Source organism: Diadema antillarum, unplaced genomic scaffold (genome assembly GCF_040938485.1).
Source record: "Diadema antillarum isolate AM-2024a unplaced genomic scaffold, OU_Dant_1.0 seq00000740_RagTag, whole genome shotgun sequence".
In the NCBI taxonomy this organism is placed as follows: domain Eukaryota; kingdom Metazoa; phylum Echinodermata; class Echinoidea; order Diadematoida; family Diadematidae; genus Diadema; species Diadema antillarum.
In genome coordinates this window covers 454,216-469,587 of record NW_027271638.1, presented here as the reverse complement: position 1 = coordinate 469,587, position 15,372 = coordinate 454,216, and the positions used below count along the sequence as shown (strand labels likewise).

At 40.3% G+C, this 15,372-nt stretch overlaps 1 protein-coding gene across 1 annotated transcript in view; it reads right to left on the bottom strand.

Annotated features, from left to right (window-relative positions):
• Window positions 1–14,892, bottom strand: part of LOC139738394 (CD81 antigen-like) — a 44,126-nt gene extending 29,234 nt beyond the window's left edge. The window contains exon 1 of the mRNA XM_071649030.1: window positions 14,199–14,892. Coding sequence (XP_071505131.1) covers window positions 14,199–14,267 — 69 coding nt within the window. The 5' untranslated portion in view covers window positions 14,268–14,892. The remainder of the gene's footprint in view (window positions 1–14,198) is intronic.
• Window positions 14,893–15,372: the final 480 nt, after the last annotated feature.

Genomic DNA, 15,372 nt, shown 5'->3' with positions numbered 1-15,372 from the left:
AATTATACGAACCATAAAAAAAAATCACTTTAAGAGTTATATGAATCTTTATAGTTCATCAGAAGTCTGATTCACCCCCCCCCCCCCTGAATTGTTGCTGAGATAGAAAATGTTTTCTTCTTTCTGAAGAGGTTCAAAGTCAACAAGTCGTCTTTCGTTGCCGAGAAAATTAAATTTTGGTGAGTTCCATAAATATATATATAATATATATATATATATATATATATATATATATATATGTATGTATGTATGTATATACAAAGGCATACGGAATATCATTCATTTAAACTGTTGATATATGTTACAGGATGTAAAATTATGTTACACAAAATACTAAATATCATTTGTACGGCTGTACTTTCCATCTATAATGTTTCGAAATGAAAATTAAAATTGGATTATCTGAAGGAAAGGGCATTCATCTACTGAGTATTTTTCTTTAATTTCCATTATTTCTTAGTTTACAATGTCAAGGTATGCATTATGAGCTGGTTAAATGCGGTACAGAGGATGTGCCATACTTCGAGAGATGATATCGGATAACGGATATCGGATGTTATGTTCGATCATGTTGGATAATGATATCAGTCATTTCTTTGGCAGTAATTCTTCCCATACTTTGTATCTTCTTGTATATATTTCATTTTTTTTTTAATGTGCAGATGATAAAAGTGTAATCAACTCATTAGCGCTCTGAACCGCTAGTTCGGGCGAGTGGTACATGGGACGACGTGTGCATTCCATCAGCCATGGGATGTCCTGCGGAGATCCCTTTTCACAGCATAACGTCACGGTCCATCTCCCAGAGGGAATGATACACTACAACTCGCCCCAACTCTCTCGACACCTGCCTCCTTCGTACGTCACGTGTCTCAATAACAGCCAGATTCAATCAGGCGAGACACTGGCTCAGTCCAGATCTATTTAAACCTCATGTTGGACAACCTTCTGCAGATGATGCGTTACAACAGGTTTTGCAACCATTGTCACTCCATACAAACTTGCATTGCATCTCATATCATCACCACTTTGTTACCACCTTCACTGGCATTACGGTGTTATTGACACTCGATCAACTTAAAGGTGTTTGCTCAGGCACGTTGCACTATCCTTCGGATCAGAATCATTAATATGTTATTAACCCTTTGTTTGGTTTGAATACCGATTGGGATATGAAAGCCTGTTGCGTTGTGCTCACTGTCCAAAAAGTCCCTTGCACAGAAAGGGTTAGTACGGACAACTATCTTCCCTTCAAACGAAGTACTATTACACGAGGTTCAGTAAGGACCCAAATTAACTACGTACAAATTGAAGGGGAAGAATTCATCCTTCATTGAAACGTTTGTAAAGCCAATGACACCCTCGATGGATCTGTGATGGGGTAAAACCAATACCTTGGAATTCGGAAGGCGCCACATAGGTCCCTGCAGCATCCCCTTAAAGGGAAGCAGTCCTGAATTTTCACTGTTCTGATAATTAAGAAGAGTAAAAAATATAAACTTTCACCAATTTATACGCTTGGACATCAAAAATTGTCTCCGTACGCGATTTTTGAAAAATAATTCCTGCAAGCGATCGTGTAAGAGCCGGCAAAAAGATGCTACGTAGTGCATGCCCTACTCACCAAGTTGACAGCCGTGCCTCTAAAAACCAATTTAAGTGTTCAAATGATTAGTTGCAATTTTATCATATAATGTGAAAGTTTGTGGTTTTATAATTTCAAACAAAATATTTCAAGCTAAGATATATATAATTCACGAAAAATTGATATTGTTAACATAAATTTATATGTATTTTAAACCAAATAAACCATGAACTTGACATCAAATTGGCACGGTCCTTTTCTAGCTTCCGTCCGTGTTGCATACTTCTTAGCGTAGAAACCACTCTCGCGCGCAAATCCTTACCATACCAATGTATACACAGTACACTCGACTCCGTCCAGTCGATTTTGGCATTCAAACCGAAGATAACCTGTGCATGAGAGAGTCGAATTCTTCAAAGAAAATATTGTTTGTATCTCAGTATTTCTGTAAGTAGTCAGATAATCGCCTTTCCTCGAAAAAAAAAAAATATGACGTGAGCCGGGAAGGGTAAACACAGGGGGTCGTAGGGATATGATTTCGCTCCACTTTGCCGTGCATGTCCAGTCGGCACTGGCAGCAGCTAGCTCAGTGGCACTGTACTGCAGTCCAACCCCGGCTGCAGGCCCACGGTAAATTAAACATAGCTAGCCACTTTCCTTACCTCTCTACGCTTTTTTCCCTCGGTTCTCTTCGAAGTCGATGCTCGAGGTGTTTCTGTTTTATAACTCATGTGAGCAAATGGTCGGGATTGCATCTGGTTTCAGGAGTTTTCTCGGTTTATAACCGAGGGCCACAGCCTGCCGGTCCACGTAAAAACATCGCTTCTCAAATTGTCCACGCACAGGTAGGTCACAACACGATTTCGAGATTTTGTAGGCCCTAAGTTTCTTATGTTCGGCATCATTGTACCGATATTTCCCAGCCATACAGCTCACCTTTCACGATACTTCTGTGGGTCTGGGAAGGAAAAAAGGATTTTCCTGGGAAATTTTCTGCACGATTCGAGCAAAACTACTGATGTAAGATAGCCTGACCAGACGACGCTGAATGCGGTCGCCCCTATAGTGTACTAGCAGCAGGCCTGTGTAGAATCGTTTCTACCTACTAAATATGTACACTCTGTACGTACTATATAGAACATGCATGAGCGGCGACAGGGCTGCAGCTGCGCTTGAGACTGGAAAAGTGCGAAGAGCAAACCGCGTACGGGGTGCGTACGCGTATCTACCGTAGATCTATCATCTAGTTGTACCGTCCACACGTGCGAATATAATACACAATACATACACACACACACAAACACACACACACACACACACACACACACACACACACACAACGTAGAAACAATGTCAAATACGAGTCGGAGTAGCCACCGACGTCTTCATGCATCCGGGTAAACTAGGGAGCGTACGGATAACGAGCAGAACACGGCTGGGAAGAGTTGTGCATCGATGACGCATGACTCTCCGCCAAGACTTGCTCATTAGCATATTCACCATGCAGAGTCACACTTTTTCAACCAAAATGTACGAGCTTATTTGGTGATTTGAAAGTTTGTTTTTGGTGAAAGTAGTTCATTGGAGGTACCAACAACAACATATTTTTTTTTAAATTTCGTGAGGACTGTGTCCCTTTAAACACTTCTGACACTATCTGTGACGAAGTGTACAACACCAATGCCTACTGATCCCAAGGGAATACATCACAATGGCCACGTCACAGTGCCTCGTCCAATCTGAACCCCTCTCTCTCTCTCTCTCTCTCTCCCTCTCACACACACACCCAGTCATTTTGAAAGAGATGTCTGAGAGCTTTCGTTCTGTTGTGCCCCCCTCCTTGTGAACCCCCTGCAAACGAGATGCAGACCCCTTAAATTTTCTTCTTCTTTTTTTATTCTTTCCTTCGTAATGCTCGTTGTCACATCATCTTGAGTTGATGCCTCGTTAACATATCAAGAGAATGAGTCAACTAGGGGAATATGGTACTATGCCCCAACATAGTCTTCCGCATCACTGTCAAGTGTAATAACTCTAATTGCATACCTTATACTCTATTCTCAAATTCTTGAAGATAAGCGAGTCTGCACCAAGCAAATTAATCATGATTGTGTCGGTGCCAATCTTACATTACAGGTTTCGCATCTGATTTGATGGATCTACCTCAATAAAGATCATTCACTTCATTGACCATCGATATTGCTGGTTAAAAATGACACTGTTAGAATTATTTCAGAAGGGTAAAGCTCCCTTTTGGTTAAAATTACACTGTTAAAATTAATTCAGAAGGGTAGCCCCCTTTTATACTACCACAATCCTACCGAGAGGGTATTTCTGCTATCCTGCCATTGTAGACACAATAATGGGGAAGGAGGATGGGGGTAAATACCACACCCAAGGATATTCGTTTCTGCGAGGATTCGAACCCATGTCCTTGTGATATTCATTTACGACAAACACATTCATGTCGTAACATTCGTTCCACAATTTGAATTATTTTTATAAGTGAAGTAACATCATGCAGAAAATAAAATAAATGAAAATGATCAGATTGTCACCGTGACTTACACTTCTAATGTATGCAATTTCATAATAAAATGCTCATGAAAGGTTGCATTAAACAATCAAGTTAAATTATTGCCGTTATACACACATCGTTTTAAAACCCTTTTACCTATTTTCTTTCTTTATGTATACTCCTTAACATTTGTTCAGAATTAAAATAAAGATGACAATAACAAAGATAAGGATGATCATGATAACCATCAATTGTGTAAACAAACAAAATAATAACAATAACCGCAATCCGATAAATTATTGTTTTCTCTCTCTCCCTGTCTCTCACATTTTTCGTCTTTACTGACTGTCCATTTTTCTCTCCAGCAGATTATAACAAAGCATATGCGTACCTGTTTCTCTCTCTCTCTCTCTCTCTCTCTCTCTCTCTCTTTAATCAGTGTATAGTGTAGGCGTAAGTTCAGCGGAATGCACATTCAAAACTGTTTACACTATTTCATTAGTGTACTGGCTCATAATAACCTCGGTGTGCTTAATGTACGAACTCATGATATTTGATTTAACGTTTTTCTTTGATAAGAGAAGATCGTTCTATGAAGTATTAACACCTGTGATTACTCTAAAAAAAAACTGTCTTTTTTAAAGTAGACCAAGAGTATAGTAAATGAGTGAAAGAATGAAAGAATTGCAAGAAAGAGGAACGGAGGGAAGGGCTGAGTGAATATTGCGGGAAATATCATTATTATTATATAAGAAGCAATAATTTGTAAATGCATTCATCTGTCATATTATACGAAATTCGCACATGCAGGCCAATATCTGTCCCCACCGTATATCTCTTTCCACCACAACATCTAGCCTTCCCCCACCTCACCCCCCCCCCCCACCCCACCCCCATGACCTGCCCCGTAATTCCGAAGCCCTGGCTTATACTGTCAAATCCGTACACGAGTATTACCACTAGACTTGCTCAACCTATTAACGTCCGCTCGAATGAAATCAGTCACTTATCACTGATCATGCGCTCACCTAAATCTAATCGTTCTGAAATTAATACTCCCGTCACAGAGAGACCTACATCACCACACCGATGACTGTCCGACTGTCTCCTTTATACTGCCGAGTAATATGATCCCTTAACTATCTCAGCATACACCATTCTATACCCCCCCCCCCTCCCCTTCTTACCCCAGAGCACAAGGACCATGACTCGCCGCAGGTAGCGCAGATCACATTATTATTCTCTTTAGACGCCAACCCCTGGATTGATGGTGAAGGTTTGCCTGAAGAATACACCCATGACATCATCATCGAAGAAGCTGTCGTTTAGGATGATTTAAATGGATCATAATGTAGCGAAATATTCTTTTATCTTCTTCATTTCAGGTTAGATTATAATCCATTCACAATTTTCATTATGACAGGACAACTTCATCAATAACGTCTAGGGATAATTGTAAGACGCAAAATATTGCCCGATGATCTCTCCCTTTGAAACAAATATTCAATATATATATATATATATATATAAACAAAAGTGTACCACAGATGCGTCGTATACCACACCTTTCATCTCACATTCTGATACCACGATTAATCCACCTTTACTATCCATAATATATTCTTTCGGAGAATGATAGGCGATCACTGAGAACGAAGTTTTATCTCTGGTCCTTGGCCTATATACCATAAAAAAAAGAATGAACAGCTATAAATGCACAACTCGTCATAAAAGACACACCAAATAAAATAATGATGCAAACAAGCCTGTTTCGAATCGTTCATAATTCCCTCCGAATTTCAAGAGGCCATTGATTAAATAAATAAATAAATAGATAAAAAGATAGATAAATAAATCAATAGATGAATAAATAAATAAATAAATAAATAAAATAGTGTGAAAAGAGAGGGTAATATTTCTGTGTGTGGAGACGCACAAAACTATAGAATTAAAACCATTTATTAAAAAAATCACAGCCGACTGATCGATTGTCGCCTGCTGTGGTTGTCTCGAAGGCATAGCCTTTTTGCAAAGGCAGCTCGCAATGGACTCGCTAGCGAGCAGTGGACTCGCGCACGCACACAGCGAGCAGCTCCGAGCAGGGAGGTGAATTTTGTCTCACCTCCCTGCTCCGAGCGAGCTCGCTACTCTCGCTGCTCGCCGGTCGCGCGCTGTGTGTGCGAGTCCACTGCACTCAGTATAGTCTGTGTGCGTGTGCTGAAATTATAGCGATTCGCCTTTGCAGAAGGCTACTCGGAGGGAAGCTCGTGAACGAAACTGGAAGGTTACCGAAGTAATGATCGATTAAATGAGGGGAACTGCAGTTTAATAATTTCGGCTGATGGAAAGAAATTGGTCAGTGATGCATGCTGAACTAATTAAGGAGAATCGGGAGTGGAGACATTGGTGGTGGTGGTGGGGGGGGGGGGGGGGTTGTCGATCCGCATAGAGACGCAGTTGAAACAGATAAAGGAGGAAGAGAGAGAAGGAACAGCAGAAAAGTAGAAGATGATGCCCAGGAGAGGATATTGGAAAAGTGGAGAAGACAATGTGCCGGAAAAATACCCCAAAAGAAGCACTCCGAGAGACTATACCTCCGGCAGACAACCATGATAGAGATTATCGCTATTTCGTATAGGCACAGAGGTACTAAAAAACAAAACTTACAAAACTTACAGTGATGAAATGATTATATCCCTATGACCTTTGACCTCACGAACCGAAATTTGATTGTTTCTTTTTTTTTTTTACTTTATCATGAACTCAGCCTTTAAGTTTGGTAAAAATCAAATTATCCGTTCGTGAGTTATTGTTAGATTAAGCTTATTTTACGACCTTTATGACCCTATGATATTGACCTTTGACATCATCACTCCCAAATTTAATCGCTTCTTTCGTACCTCATAAGAAGCGCACCCTACATAGAAGTTTGATGAAAATCATATCATCCATTCTCGAAGTATCTTGTACACAAACAGACAGACAGACAGACAGTCAGACAAAAAAAAAAAATAGCCTCCGCTGAACGTAGGTTTCATCTATATGGCGGAGGTAAAAAAGAAGCACAGAATCGATAGAACTAAAGACAGATTGGAACATGATGATGACGATAAAGATGATGATGACGATGATGAGATGATGATGATGATGATGATGATGATGATGATGTGAAGTAGAAGTCGACAGAGAAAAAGAAGAAGAAGCAGAAGACAAAAGAAATAAGAAGAAACACAGATTCGATGAAGCAGTAGACAATGTAGAAGCAAAAATGTAGCACAAGGCACATGACATGTGTAGGAGAAGATGATGAAGAAAAGAGAAAAGAAAAAGATAAGGTTTTGCTGCACTGGGCTTGCCTTTCATCGAATATGTTTTTAATGGGTAAGCACATCACTGGTCACCTTAAACAGACATTCATTCATCTCGACATTAAAGATCGCATGAACATTAATTTGCTATAAACACCGTTCTTCTTTTTCTTGGAAGTAAGAACTTGACCCCCCTTATCCATTATACTCAATACTGGCAATCTCACATTCTTTATCACGATTATGACCAGGGTGTAATAACATGTTCACATCACGTCCTCTCGTTTACCTCAATAAAATGACAAATATGAATTGACATAAAACGCAATGAACTGAGGAATCGAGGCGAGAGGAGGGGGACGGGGGAGGGGGGGGAGGGAGGGGGGAAGGTAAGAATGTCATGGCGGAATTCGGTCGTGACGTTCACCAGTGTCCATCCAAGGAGCGATCATTAATTTCCCGGAGAACATTTTTTTTTTTTTTTATGTTCTTCCTCATCATTGAAATTGATTTCCTGACCCTGTGCGTGCGGACACGCTTGTCTTATGGATCCATCAGACTTTGTATTATCCTGATGTCAGAGCAGTAAAACATCTCTTTTATTGTTGTGCTGGCAGGAGGCATTGGTAGGGATTAGCTGCTAAAGGTCGAACAAGCAATTAGCTATGAGACAATTAAAGCAGTTAGAATCACTGCTGACAAATTCATAAACCACCAACAGGTGTAGATAGGAGTGTCCTATAAAGGTGACATCAAAGATACTTAACAGACCGATTTTTTTTCTAGATTGTTTTCAATGAAAAGTTAACCGGCGATCGCCTTAATGTTGCAGTTCTATGAAATTGATGTGATTGAGTAGATACTTATAATGTTTGTTGGTTTGTTGACAGTGGTGGAACCTGAAAATCTGAATTAAGATCTAAATTTTCCCAGCAATGCATTTTTGTCAGGTGCGAGTTTCTTCACTTTGTCTCCCACTACAAATTAGATTTGTTAAGATCGCAACTTGTTACTGCTGATCTGTAAATTAACAAACATGTCGGGAAAAAAAGGCACGTTTAGTTATTATAACGCCTGAAGGAATCATTCAGTTGTTTTGGTCTTAATCCCAAGTTCTTAACGCACAAAGCTAACCTATACGTCCATGTTTGATACATCATTGAAGACTGTCAGTTGCGATGGTTTGCCCCATCATCACCATGGATCAATTCGTACGCACTTACCAAAAATCATAATGCACTTGATATAAGTGTTTAAGCCTTGAAGGAACAAATATCACAGATCCTTTGTCATATATTAACAACAAATCAAGTTAATGCAAAGAACCCCCCCCCCAAAAAAAAAAAATAAATAAAAAATAAAAAATAAAAAATCAATGACAGTTTCCACATCATTTTATCCATTTTTTTTTTTTTTAACTGGCTATAACTTCACGTCTAATGATGAAAGTGTCGGTTTGAAATACTGGGAGTAAAAGGTTTAAATTCGTAAACTTGATTTGGCCGTGATATTGTGTTTGCTCTCCCCTCTCGCGTAAGAGCGAGGGGTAATAGAGTGCCGACGGCGGACAGAGCGTATCACTTATCGAGCCGAAGAGAGGCTGAGGTAAGAAACGACCGTCACGGACACCTCTCCTCGCCCAGCACACACCCGAGGTAGCGAGGCGTTGCTTTCCAAACACTCCGCGAGTCAACTTGCCGGAGGAAAAGAAGCAGGGCTTGGAGGTAGGCACATAGTCTTATTAATCCAGACACGACATTGGATTTTGGCTTGCGTGAGAACACTATCATTAACCTCTGGCTTACATGAAGAGACTTCGCCACCTTAAAATATTTTTCTAGTCATAGAAATTGCCACGTCTCGGCAGTTTTAAATCTTGGGAAAGACGCGTGGTTCATCAATAAATTTCTGTTAAAAAATAAACAAAAAAGGAGAATGAAAATGAATGCATATAACTAAATGTTATATCGGATGAACAAGAGGGGGAAAGAAAGATTGGACTCGGGGGATAACAGTATTTTGAAAGAAAAGCGGCAACATTATTTTCATTCCGATATTACAAATCAAGAGCAACAGTTTCAAAAGAATACAGAATAAAGTTATTGAGAACCGTTTATACATTATTTTGGTCAAACATAAAGCTGAGCACAAGTACGTACAGATAGGGGTGTTCACATTTAAAATCTGAGGAAGAGCAAATAAAGGTCATTTCAGACCTTTCCTTGAACTTGACTTGTTAATGAGGTAGGCCTATATGAAAACCTGGATAGGCATTTCACGAAACTGTGCATGTTAAAAATATATTTATACGAATTAGGGTGCATATAGGATGCACAGGTGAATGTTTTCAACCAAATTAGCAAAAGCTCAATTCCCGGAGCACATGACATGTTATTATCCCTAATTAATGCGTGACTTTTATCAACTGCTCTTGAAAGATCAATCCATATTTTGACAAATCTGTGGATCAGGGTTCATTGCAGACAAGCACCTACTCTGAACCGGCTAAAACACAGAGCATTGATATAGTTAAGTAAAATAATGTAAAAAAAAATCGCCTATATCAAAACTCACGAAGTGAAAGATTGAACTAAAAAATAGCAGCAGAAAAGTTGGAGATTGAAGACTAGAAGAAGACGACATTGAATCGCTATTGATACACTAGGCATACAGGCAGTTAAGATGCGATAAATCAATTCCCCGTTTGTTTACGGACTTCTGTTTGCCTGATATATTTAATTTCGTCCGGTGGACGTCGATAATCACGTGACTTTTGGCAGGTTCCTCTCTAAATCAGAAGTAAACACCTGATCTCGTGAAGACGACAGTGCGCAAGGCAGCCCTTCCTCATCATACGATCATTCGAATGTCGGACAAAGCCAGAAAGGAGATGTGCAATATGATCCGACTCGTGCACAACAAAGTTTATCATCCTAACAGAGAAGAAGAAACACTACAAAGGACGAACTTTTACACAATAAAAAATAAAATGCATACCTACAGAGTCATGCACTTTCTTGAATGTAATCTGCTGCCCTGCACATTAAAAAAGTTATTTAGTTTATTAATCAATTTGTTTGATACAAATCTATATAGATTACATACTAATATAGATGTGTCCAAGAAATAGGTAAACTATGTATGATGATAATCTTTATACGTCATTATAATGTATACATATAACATACCTAACCTAACTGCGTCTAGCATTTTCTATCTAATCTAGAACCTGCACCTTTCTTATCTCGTTGAAAGGAAGAATTTTTCTCTGCCACTAATTTAGATAAAACCACTGCGTTGCTATATGCCCCTCTCTATTCCTTATCACTTATATCGAGTGTATCCATTTTATCATTGTTATTTTTGCAGGGATGCCAAGTTCAAAAACAATTTATGAGTGAGATTTTCATGACTCGGCATCTCGGTAATTTTAATGTGCGCGCAAGCGAGGGTGTGGGAGGGGTTCCCCCCCCCCCCCCCGTGGCCTCCCACGGTAGGGAGTTTTTTCAATTTTTAGCTCTCAATGGTGCGATCAGGTGCATACTTAAGTGACTATTTTTCACTTTTTTGACAGACAAAAGGGAAATATACCTTCATTTGCAACTATCACTCTAATCTTTTGAGCTATGTTCATTATCATAGGCCCAAGTTGCAGACTTCGCCCGATGCGTGAGAAAAATGGGTGCCATGCGTGAGATCGCGAGATGGCCCCTAAATGCTTGTGTCTCACGCAGAATGCGTGAGACTTGGTAGCTCTGTTTTTGTTATCATATAAATTGTTATTGCATATTAATAGCATCATCATCGTAATCGTCACCATCACAATTATTATTGGTTAAATGTTATTTCAAGATCCCCAGCTGTGTTGAAAGACGATATCTTGCTACTTTTAATCCTTTCTTTCCCAGGGACTTTGTCCAGTGCGTAGGTTTCTGTGACAATCAATATGCAACGGGTTAAACATATAAAAATGATGGATTCGCGTTGGGACTGTTAATGGCGTGACCCGACGCAGGGGAGAGTCGCATCACCGATGATTGATCCCTTTGCGTATTTGTCTTGTCGGTGTTCACCGGCATGATCGTGTACAACGACAATTCGAATGTCACGTATTCATGTTCGCAAAGGTACGATTCAGTGTCGATCGAATGGATTTCCAAGAACATGCATTCGCAACACGGTCAACGAGGCCATCACTGTCGCAGCCGCAGTGTGTGACTCTCCTTTTTTATTAGCTCAGTTTCTCTATCATCTTTATTAGCTCAGTCTCTCTATATCTGCTCTGATGTAGCAGTGGCGGATCCAGGGAGGATCGCACGGGGCCGCGCCCACCCCACCCCCCTTCCTTTATACTCATTTTTTTTTTTTTGTCGAAACAAAAGATATAGAAAGAAAAAAATGGGGGAGGGGTGCGTGCGCTCCCTCCCTCTTTAATTTTTTTTTTTACGCGCCCCTCTTTACGGAATTCCTGGCTCCGCCCCTGTGTAGCATTATTGTAGTATTGTGTACACACCTTTCAAAGCATTCTGTCAAATTCCTACAATGAGTGTATGATTCCTTCCCAAAAACTGCCAAATCAGGACTTTGAAACTCATTATATACTAATTAATTCAAGCATTTAATTTTAGTAACAGTAGTAACACAGGTTTCATCATTTCTTAATTTGCAGAGATGTTAGGCAGGTCTTCATATAAACTTCCTCGTTGTCAGGATAATTATGTATGATGAAGATGTGGGTAAAATAATGTAGATAATTGAACTAAAATGGTCTATCTGGTCAGACTCAGGATTTATCAAAAGATTCACTACGAAGACTACAGACAGAGATGAAGAAGGTGAATTTCACTTTGATACATCATACCTGAAAAAAAAAGATACATAAATCAGAATGAATCTATAAGAGACATTCTTATTACTCAGTCAAAAATGGTCAGGTTAGCACCTTGTCTGGACGGCATGTCCTGAGACGAAAACGCGGACTGCAAGTCAATGCTGCGGCGACATTCGTCTAAACATTACAGTGTATGTTTACATGACTCTGTGAAAATCGCCTAGTGTCACGCCAGTGTTGGAAGAAAAAGAATGATGGGGAAAGGAGGGAAAGAGGGGGGGGGGGAGGGACACAGAGAGGGAGAGAGAGAGAGAGAGCATGCATGTGTGTGTGTTTGTGTTTGTGTGTGTGTGTGTGTGTGTGTGTGTGTGTGTGTGTGACAGAGAGAGCGAGAAATGTAACTGAAATGGAGGGAGGGAGAGAGAGTAGGAGGGGGAGAGGGTGATTTTATCTGAATGTGTATAAAATGTTTATGTGCATTCTGGTGTGTGATGGAGTGAAAAGATGACGGAGCATTTGTGCGTCATACATCACATCATGCTATCGTGATAGCCGGCCAAGTAACACACATAGATATCATTATCAACGTCTTCTTCTTCTACGTTTATCTCTTTTACTTCTTCTTCTTTTCTTTCTTCTTTCTTCTCCGTCCAAAATGAAGACGTCTCAACTTACTTCGCACTCTTCATAGATGTGATACTTATAACCGGGACTAATCTCCTGCCGTAGAAATCGATCCTCGTCATGTTGCTGGGTGTTATCTGTCACGCCCGAGGAAAGATATACCCCTCCGAGATAATCCAGTTATTCGAATTATTTTAAGTGAAGAACTTAATCAGGTTCGCGGGCCCCGTCCAGAACGCGCAATGATGAAACTACGGAGCGCACAACACGGGGGTCGCGCCCGAATGTAAATGGTATAAGCATAGCGCTGTGCTTATCCAAAGAGTTCGACGCGCGTTTCGCAAAGTCAAAATTATCAAATGACTACTGCGCTGTACGAAAAACATGCAGATTTATAACTGTGTATTTAGATTAGTGGCATTTGCCTACACCAGTAAAACTGTATGTACGTTGCATTTTCCTAGTTATTATTCTCACAGCAACGCTATATAATTATGTCAACGCAAATCCGAGGTGTCATAATGTGTTTTTCGAGAGCCTTGTGTTCTCAAACAAGAAATAAGTCTGCGATAGAGTTTTTCACACAGGTACAATGTAAAAGATGATTAATTTCCCTTTGATCTTGATTATCGGGAATATTTCTGCCTTTAGCAGAGAACAATTTCTGAATTTCATGCATCTCAAATCTAAAAATACTGAAATGTACTTCAATGATCACATTCGATGGTGAAAATAATATGAAATCATTATTACAAAGAAATAAGACGCCTTATATACAGGCATTCACATTTACACTCACCATTCGACTCAAATGCCATCCATATCATTTCCTAGATGACCATGACAAGAGTGACATATTGCCTCTTTCTTTCTCTCTTCTTTTCCTTCCTTCTTTCTTTCTCACATTCCTTCATTCATTCGTTATCTTTAAATCACTTTTTAAAGAAAGCAACTTGAACTTTTGTACAAGAGAACTGAACTATAGGTTTCCTTCTGTTGCAAGTGCAGTACATTGTTTTCGTCCAACCTGCATGGTAGACATTATTTGTCTACATCGTTTGATCTTCTCATATTTAGTCTTCAATCTTGGCAAATCGTGACAAACCTGATGATAAACAGTAGTATAAGAGTTTATCATAATCTTTTTTGGATTTCAAGAAGATGGTTCGCTACGATCCGTCCCCCACTCCCCCCCCCCCCTTCCCAAAAAAAAAAAAAAATAACAAAAAAAACTCCACCCTGGTAAAGTGGGCAACACACGTTAGTAATAGCAATAATACCCAGTGCTAAGATATCCGTGGTATTCTGATTAGATTGATTCTCACTACTTACCCAGAGCACGAAATTGAAGAAAAACAGTAGGCATTTGACGATGAGCATGCACCCGCCTCGCACTGCCATTTTTCGCTTCTTCCTCTTCTTCTTCGTCCGATCGGTGCTGGGAAGGTTGTGACGCCGGCCGACGCCCGAGGGTTTGGATCCGCGACCCCGCTCAGAATGCTTGCCGTCCCGCAGTTGCGAGGGAGAGAGTGAACCGAGTATGAAGTATTCCAGGATGACGAGCGGGGGAGCTGGAAGACCAGAACCTGATCGGCAGTCCAAGAGTTAAATCAAACCCTAACGTCCCCGCATTCCTCTTACACCACTACAGAACATCACCATCACCATCTGTCGCTGGCAGGGGCTGGCGTGATCAGCGCGGCTATGACGGCCTTGGTAGGCTGGGGATGGAAATAAATATATCGGGCCCACGAAAACAAGAACGCCCCGAAACGTAGGTGTCGCAAATACGCCGATTCATCTAAACCTTCGTAAGCATGGCACGTGAGTGACGAGCTGTCAGTTCGGGGGAAAAACCTCTCGCACCGTTTAAAGAAAGCTAATTGCAATTGCTTTCTACATCAACTGAAAATACAGAGGAGGGAGAAAAGTAAATGTTTGAGGGGAAAATAACGCAATTCTTGCATGCAGCAAATTTCTCCTCATTTCTTTTTCCCGGTTTTGGGGGGAAGTGATAGAGAAAAGTTTTGACGTGATGATGGGTGCTTATCACTATCTAATCCCACAGCTGGGGCGGCGAGATAGCGAAATGTCAGGCTGCACGTAAATGGCGTACGGCAGCGGACGAAAAGCAGGCGAGGGTGGTGAGGGGCTCGGACGCGACGGTGCGGACTGTCCAATCCCCCTTGAGCGAATCAAGTCGTAGTCTAATGCGGGGGAAGTCTCGTTATGGCAAAAATCCAGGAACCGATATTTGAAATAATGTTCCCACTGTCGTATATAAAGTCATAGATAATCTAGAAGTATTAATTTTCTCGTAGATATTATAACGAACGGAATTTTCGCACTCATAGAGAAAATACGACAGTATCTTCCGAAAATTTTAAGTTACTTGTCCATGTAAATCAATAAGCACGTTATCATTAATAAAGCATCAATAAGATCACCAAAAAAAAAAAAAAACCGTAGAGGGATTGAAATACAAGTGGATAGCATAATACCTGTA